Here is an 8567-nt window from a genome sequence, read left to right on the forward strand (position 1 = left end):
ACTGTGCTTTAGGCTCCGTTTAGATATTTCCTACGTCCATGGTGGACTACTTAAAATTGCAAGAACTCCTCAAGAATTTGAGGAAATGAGAGAATTCGGAGATTATCTAATTGTTAATTTAATTGATATTTCGCGAACGCAAGGAAACGCTGATCACGCTCCGCGGCAATATGGTGTTGAGGAAAACGCACGAACGAGGGCTCTCTACAAGACGCGCGTAGTTCATGGTCACGTTGCGCGTCCGAGGAGAGAGAGGAGGCAGTGTCACTGTATGTTAGTAGACGTCGGTAGTGATGTGGAACTTTGCAACGGTGAAAATATGACGAAAATCAAGCCGTTTACAAATGTCTCGTTTCTGCGTGCCACGATAATTCTCTGCGTAATACCGCAATGCCTAGCCGCCTTGTCCGACAAGCAATTATGTTACGACCCCAATTGTTCGGGTAATTGAAGCCATACTTTAACTCAGAATCCCATAGCACACTTTTTTTCCCCCCTCAGCCGCATCATTTTCACCGCATTGCTTTTCCGCTGTTATTTAGAGCCCATCTCGTTGGCCAGGACCATCCTCGCGTACCGAGCAAACGATCGCGAGGTGATGTCATTTAACAACAATGCAGAAGTCAAAGTTTTCAGTAAGGGCGCCGGAAAACGCACGGATTTATGGGGTGTCGAGGTATACTTTGCCATCCTATTACGCCGAATGTTATTCACCTTAGTGCGATACAATATATTTTTATTATTCGTACTTTTAACGTCCTGTCAAATGCCTAAGAGCGACGTCTCGGTCATGGAAAAGATATCATTTTCTCCATCTACCGATCTCTGTTCCAGATAAATGGCAAGCGTGGATTCGCACCCGAGAAATTCCTGAACGAATACAAAATTCTAAGACGCGATCTGTCGTACGAAGTGCCTGTTTATAAGTTTAATGATAAGGCTAACAAAGTCCAACCCGAGAAGCTCGAGTCGACTGGGAAAGGGGGTAGCGAGTCGTACACTTTGTTGAAAGACGAATTGTCTCGGGATGATAACGCGACCCTGTCGTTGAACTCCGTAGATGGGAGCATCGTCGAGGAGGGTATTGTCGGCGACAGTGCCAAAAGTATACAAAGTATTGACCGCGATACGAACGTTGCGCGGAAGTACGGATACGCGGGAGGTCTTCAATGGAATGCGATCAGCGCTGCGGAGATATTCGAGCCTGTGCTCGCTTACTGGGAAAAGCGCGTGGACACCGACAAGAGCACGCTCGAGCGTTTGCTCGACACTGGCGTCTTGCTAGAACTAATGAATTTGTTTGTACACATGAACAGAGATGAATTTTACTCCACGCACGTGTCGGTCAAGTGCAAGTCGTGCCTGGGCAAACTCTGTACAGTTAAGAGGGACTTGTACAACGCCGTGGTGATGAAATGCAAATTCGTCAGTCTAGTATGTAAGTTTCCTGTTAAAACTCTGCCGGCGAAAGCGTGCGCTGTTACTAGGAAAATTATGAAGCGGAATGTCGAGTGGGTCATTTGTGAAATGAAGGAATCCGAATGTAAGCGTTGGAGACAATCGTGGAACACGTGTCGCAATTTAACTTACAACGTAGACGTACTGTCTGAACATGTGTACGAGGAAAGCGTGCGTTTACTGTTCACCTTCTTGTGCAGTTGCATCTCTCAACTCGACGGAGTCGAACCGAGCCCTACAGATTCTGAGAACTTCAGGTATCTTGAAAATATTATCTCTTTCGTGCTGGACAGATTGAGCGTTGTATATTACAGCAATAATTTATATAGGAAAGCTGCGACTGTGTGCACATTGAATGCCTTGTTAACGTATAACCAGTTAAACACAAAAGCTTTTCGTAGATGGGTGCACATTAAGAAAATTACGCCCAAAGGAGTTGCAAGCTTAGCTATGCTGGACTGCTTGACCAGTGATGAAGATGAGATAAAGAGCGAACTGGGACTTTTAATCGATATCTCTAAGTACGACGTTACCGCGTTGTGTCTGCATAAAGTCAACAGTTTACTGGAGGAACAGGTCGCATTTGCGAACGGCGTGGCAGCGGTTCTGGAAAAATTGAGGAAGCTACAGCCGAGTGATCAATATGCACACACGGTGCAGTTATTAGGGTATTATTTCTTAGGTTTCAATTACGAGAGCTCTATTCTGGAGTACCACGAGCAAGCTATACACGATTTGAAGCAGAAAAAGTCGAACTCCGTAGCTGTTCTGTGCTTGGAAGCTAATTTAAGTCTTTTTACCTTTGCGGAGAACTTGCGAGTCATGATTAAGCAAACTCAGTTGGAAATAGAAAGTACAACGTTTGCTCTGTGCGCTCCCAAGCTACGAGATCTAGTCGAGAACAAATCTCCAAATGTAGTTCCTGCTTACCCTATGATAAATGTAAAAAAGGACACCAATCTTAAGTTGTATCTGCAAAACTGTTTGAAGAAGTGGAAGCAACTGTTTAGTCGCTACTTTGTAAGTTACTAGAGAATATTTATTGTGTCGGGCTATTATTGAAAGCTTGTAGCCCAGTAATCATGTGAGCGTACTTTATTGTCAATAGGAAAAAATTGTCAAGGATTGGGAGCCTAAGCTTATACTTTGCATGCTGATAACGGCCGGTGAATATGCTCGATTATATCGGTATGAAGACTGCGAGGCTGAAATATGGACATTGGCATACAAGCTGGTATTAGAAATAAACGATCATACAATTATTTATAGTATGTTAACCATTATAATAATTTAGCATTTATCGTAATTAAGACAATGTTTCATTGATGAGTTAATATAAATCTTGTTACAGTCACGAGTCGTTGTATATCATTGAGAGAAATCGATTACGATTGGATTGCCACTGCCAAGGAACATGTTGCGAAGTACAGAGATTCCAAGGACGAAGATGTAATTGCTACCATTGCTACCTTTTAGATAAGTTTAGCAGACATCTATTTTGAATGTGGAAAGGTAAGAAACTACAAATGTAACCTGAAACGTGCAAATATTTTATCTAAAATATAATGCACATGCAAAATTTCCTGTTTTTTCATTTTTCTAGTATGCTGATTCTAAGCAATTACTTGCCGAAGCTAGGAGTCTTCCAGGTGTTCCAGCATCCAGTAGGAGAAATCTGGCCCTTACAAGCTTCTCCGACTGAACCTAACATATTTATCACATGTTACAACAGCTTGAGTGGTAAGCGGGCCTTTTCCATCCATTCAATTTGCTAAAGTAGCAAGAAGGCTGTGTCAGTGGTGGATAATAATTTTGTTGATAATAATTTTTGTGTGGGATCTGGCTGAAGGACCTCAGGTTATTATAATCTCTTGAAATAACTCGGAGCGCTCTGCCAACATCAAATTCATCTTTGTCGTTTCTACTACTCTCTTATGCCCATTTCCACCAATGCAGATTAACTTTGATATCGGTTTAACTTACTTTCCCTCTTCTTCTAGTCTCAGGAGTTGGACAAGGATAAAGACTGTTAGCGAATTCGGCAGCTGTGCGCACTGAGTACAACACTAAAGCTTGTTTACAGTCAATTTTTGTATTAAAGAATCGTCTTAAATATTTATTGAAATATTTCGTAGCCAGTAAAATGATCTGTATAGCATTCATACAAATCGTTTTTTGGCAAAATCTCTTTGAACATGTATTTAAGATAAAGTTAAATATAAAAAAGCCTGTAAACTAGTGTAAACTCCTTAGTGTGCGCTCAGCGCGCACTAGTGCAAGCAATCAAATTCACTGTTAGTTAAACTGGGATTAAAGTTAATCTGCACTGGCAGAATTGACGTTAATAATTTACACCTTTTTTAAATATTATCCAGGTTATGATATCAGGCAATCTAGCAGGAAAAAGTCAGCCACGGTTTACGAACGGTAAATGGAATCCTCACAACGGTGCCAATCAGTTTGTCACCTTGAATGATAACAACGTTCGCGGATGGGATTTTCGAAGTCCGGCCAATGCCGCTTGGTCCATTCTATCTGCGCATTCACAAATCATCAGGTAACAAGGACGTTTCACTCTCGATAGAGAGCTCAACTAATCGCTCCGCATAACCCGTTCCTCAGAGACTTGGATTTCAACGCAAATCGCCAGTATTTTCTATCCACTTGCGGCGACGACGGATACATGAAGTTCTGGGATATCCGACTGCCGATAGAACCGTGCTGTCGCGCATGGAACATTCGCACTGGGTGTGGAATATACGGATCAATCGTTTCCACGATCAGCTCGTTCCAAGTCCAGCAGCGACTCCCGAGTGATATTGTGCAGTAAAGCGTCCATATCGTCGGAACCGTTCGGCCATATGGTGTCGGCGAAAGACGAGACGTCGCAGAGCGAACAGTCTTGCGAGAAGAAAAAGTAAATATATCGGGCAACGATACTCTCTTAACCAATTTACACGCGAAATTCAATATTTCGTACACTCGTAACGTTCTAGATTGGAAGACGGTCTGGTAGGAAGGTACGAGGAGCATGAAGACAGTGTGTACGCAGTGGAGTGGTCGTCCGCCGACCCCTGGACATTCGCGTCTCTCAGTTACGACGGCAGATTAGTCCTGAATAAAGTACCGCGGAAATATAAATATCAAATACTTCTGTGAATCCACCGATACTAGAAGATGACCGAGATGAAAAAGCGGAAGTAAAATTGTTTCTTGTATATTTAATGTACCTATGCGATATGTCACGTACAATATTAAGTACAAAACTGTATATATGTACATATGTATTATTATAATAGCAAGTATATAAAATAATTTCTTAATTGTACACGAGGATATACATATTTATACAAGTACGTATATATACATTATAAACAAATGGAACATGGCTACCAGAATTGATCCGACACCTTGCCAGCCATGTTCCTTAACTGCCCATAAACTTTTGAGGGTGGGCTGCCTAATATCAAGTTACATATTGCTCTGCGAGCCATTTTAATATTTTTGAACGATCCGAGAATGTGTATTTTTGTGTCTGCTAACACAATTCTCGTTTTTGTCATGTTCTCGATCGTGTATTTTGTCCTGCCGCCCTTGCCCGCCAGTCTCCCGATCGCCCGAGACTGGTGATCGCCTTTTATCCGCTGTTTGACGTCCTGTATCTCAAAGGACTCGACGAACAAGTCGTCCAGGCGCAGCAGCGCCAAAGCATCCTCCACCTCAAATCCACAGATGAATGCTTTGACAAAATCTGCTGCTTTTTGCATGGACGACATGTCCGAGGTCTCTCGTGATGGTCTCATTTCTATATATTTTTTCTTCACATTGAAACGGATCTGTAGGCGACACCGCTCTGTGATGGGCGTAAATATTTTCACCCAATTCTCTTTTAGAGATGAGCGCCTATGTGCTGGCACCAGTATCTACGAACGAAAATAATATGCATTAAAGTCAAATTGCCCTACAGATTTTGTATTATATTATTATACGTATATCTTATATATTATTATACGTATACCTATCACACAATAGGAAAGCACAGGCAATAGGAACAGGGAATAACACAGGCAACAGAAATAACTAAATTCCAACTTACTAAAAACCGTGTATCGACATACAATGGAATATGGAATAGGCAATAGGAACAAAATTTCCGACGCGTTGTATTTCTGTTCCCTATTCCCTGTGCCTGACCTACCTGACCAATCACAGTTGAGACTTGGACAGGCACGTGGTTTCAAAATGCAGATGATTGGATAGTACGCCTATTGCCAACGAATCATTGTGTCTTGGCATTATATAGGTTTCTATTCCTTATTCCTATTGCCTGTGCTTTCCTATTGTGTGATAGGCTTTATGCGTGGTCTACAATGCGAGTCGCAGAGTCGTAGTCATAAGAATAATCGACTGCGATTGGTGCAATTTTGTCAGACACATAAAAATTGACCAATCACCCTAGCGGAAAAAATTTCTATAACTACAAAAAATTGACTTGAAATATAAATTTGTAGAAATTTTTATATCTTCGTTGAAACATTTATTTCTTTGTAAAAATATCTATAAAATAGTATCACAAATTACAATATTCTCAAATCAAGAAATTATTGCAAGTAGTATTTCATGAAAATGTACAATTTTGTAAAAATTAGTACAAAACTTTACTAGTTTTAAAAATTTGAGAAACAACGAAATCTTAAAGAATTAAAATATCTGCTTACTTGTAGAATATTACAAAAATTAACAAGTGTTCCAATTCTAGCATTTTTATGTTGATTTTTATAACACTTTAAATTTACGTAGAATTTCTTAGATTCTGGCAGTTATATTTAATATTTTTGTAGAATTTTGTAGAATTATTTCCGGCAGGGCATAGTCGACCATTCTTACGACTACGACTTCTATGTAGACGAGGCTTGAGCCGACTGGGCCACGACGAACCGATAGGCGTTGTAAAATTATAGACGATTAATTGGTGGTATTATACAATGCAGGAGCCCGACTATCGGGCCTCGCGCGGGACGATGCAACCCCGCGCCCCCCGCGGAATCAAAAATTTTTCTTCTAGGTTAGAAAACGCGTTGTACACGCCACGTGCCAAACGGAACCCGCCGACCGATTAACGCGTTACGCAGAGACGCTCTTGAAGGGTCGGCTAACGAGACCGGCGCGGAACAAACGTTTTCGCGATCGCAGGACCGAAGGCAAGGGCGTGATTAGCTGGGTAAATCGCGCGACTTTATTGTCGAGTAGGACGTAGACACGAATTACTCGTCACGTTGGCCACGCGACCGTCTAAGAATCGAGACGCGACTTGCCGCGTCGGGCGACAACAGATCGCACGGCGATGTCGAATAGCGATCCGATTCTAAACAATTATGATTTAAACTAGGATCGAAGTTAAACGACGTTGGTAAAACCGGGGTTCATCCAAGCACATACTTCCATGTGATCATCGTCAGAATGGCGTCTCTTCAACGTCTTCACCGTCTTCACCACCTCAGTGACCTCAGTCTCCGTCGGAGGCTGATGTTGACACGCAATGCTCATCTCTCGCGCGGTTCTCTCTCCCTTTTTACGAATATCCAAATATCTCGCTGAGACTAATCCGTCCTGTATCGCCGGGTGACTCGCACGTGAATCCACGATGACAGTCAGAGCGAAATAGACATCTTTTTGCTCAGCTTCTCTGCACAGTGCACGCTGTGCACGCAGCACGGCGGCCGAGGCCCGAGCGCGTGGAGGGTGTAGAGTGGGATGGGGGTAAAGCCTTGTGTCCACGATCCAAGAACTGTGTCCAAGTTCTAGTTCCGAGAAATGCGTAGCCAATCACCTTGCAGCTTTTATGGAATAGCTGCAGGTTGATTGGCTACACATTTCTCGAAACTAGAACTTGAACCAAGTTCTTGGATCGTGGACACAAGGCTTTAGCCTCAGCGCTCGGCTAAGGCTGCGTTCAGAAACACCACCCGAGTGCTCCAGCGAATCGTTCTATCCTTGTTCAACACACGGTGAGAAACAAGGATAGAATGATACGCTGGGATACTCGGGTGGTGTTTCTGAACGTAGCCTAATGTCGGACGCGGGACTTTACGGAATATTATAGCTGCAGGTTGATTAATTGGCTACACATTTTTCGAAACTAGAACTTGGACCAAGTTCTAGCATTGTGGACACAGGCCTTAAGCTTTGTGTTCATGTTCCAAAAAATGTATCCAAGTTCTAGTTCTAAGAAATGCGTAGCCAATCAAGTTGCAGCCTTTCCGTAAGAGATACAAGTTGATTGGCTACACATTTCTCGAAACTAGAACTTTGACACAGTTCTTGAATCGTGCACACAAAGCTTTAAGGGCCTGTGTCCACGTTGCTGGACCTTGGTCCAAGTTTTAGTTTCAAGAAACGCGTGGCCAATCAACTTGCAGCTATTCCATAAAAACTGCACGTTGATTGGCCATACATTTCCCAGAACTAGAACTGGATCAAGTTCTAGCATCGTGGACATTGGCCTTTACGACACTCTCAAATTTTTCTAGCGTCTATGGTTGCGGTCAAGCTGCCGCTACAAATGCTCCCAAGTATTTCTCTTCTCTTTCTATCTTTGCCGAAAGAAAGGAGAAAAAGAGTGCTTGGAAGTATTTGAAGCGACAACTTGACCGCAGCCTATGTGAAATTGCACCTTTAAAGCCTCCGCTACAATGATTCTCGGTTCTGTCTACAATGGTCGTAGTCGTAGTCGCTCGATAAAGGCCTTCACACATAAAATTCCGTAAAAACGTAAAACGTAAGCGTAAGAAAATCAACAGGTTGGATTTGCTACTGCTTGGCGTCATTGCCTTACGTTCTCGACTGTGATTGGTCGATTTTCTTATGCTTACGTTTTACGTCCTTTCGGAATTTTATGTGTGAAGGCCTTAAGAATTGACCAATCGCAGTCGATTATTCTTACGACTACGACCATTGTAGACAGAACCGAGAATCATTAGCTGCGTTCAGCAGACACAACTGTTGAGTGAGCGCTCAGTATGATTGGTTAATACTTTCAGATCCAGCCAATCATGTTAAGAAATCATTGAGCGCTCACTCAACAGTTGTGTCTGCTGAACGCAGCCATT

The 8567-nt window shown here is 42.5% G+C and overlaps 2 protein-coding genes across 2 annotated transcripts; one reads left to right on the plus strand and one right to left on the minus strand.

Annotated features, from left to right (window-relative positions):
- Nucleotides 1–44: 44 nt before the first annotated feature.
- Nucleotides 45–3913, plus strand: LOC105559863. The gene is given in 7 exon segments (XM_012008484.1): nucleotides 45–443; nucleotides 543–676; nucleotides 835–2478; nucleotides 2567–2726; nucleotides 2810–2970; nucleotides 3062–3198; nucleotides 3834–3913. Coding segments are annotated over 6 exon segments (2556 nt in total). The 5' UTR covers nucleotides 45–85; the 3' UTR covers nucleotides 3161–3198; nucleotides 3834–3913.
- A 746-nt stretch (nucleotides 3914–4659) lies between these two features.
- Nucleotides 4660–7195, minus strand: LOC105559862 (RNA-binding protein pno1-like). The gene is made up of 2 exons (XM_012008483.1): nucleotides 6898–7195; nucleotides 4660–5381 (listed from the first exon to the last, which is right to left on the minus strand). Exons 1-2 carry the CDS (start codon nucleotides 7003–7005, stop codon nucleotides 4848–4850), a joined length of 642 nt encoding a protein of 213 aa, XP_011863873.1. The 5' UTR covers nucleotides 7006–7195; the 3' UTR covers nucleotides 4660–4847.
- Nucleotides 7196–8567: the final 1372 nt, after the last annotated feature.

This window comes from Vollenhovia emeryi, unplaced genomic scaffold, assembly GCF_000949405.1.
Source record: "Vollenhovia emeryi isolate VEMERY1.0 unplaced genomic scaffold, V.emery_V1.0 DF939251.1, whole genome shotgun sequence".
NCBI lineage: Eukaryota > Metazoa > Arthropoda > Insecta > Hymenoptera > Formicidae > Vollenhovia > Vollenhovia emeryi.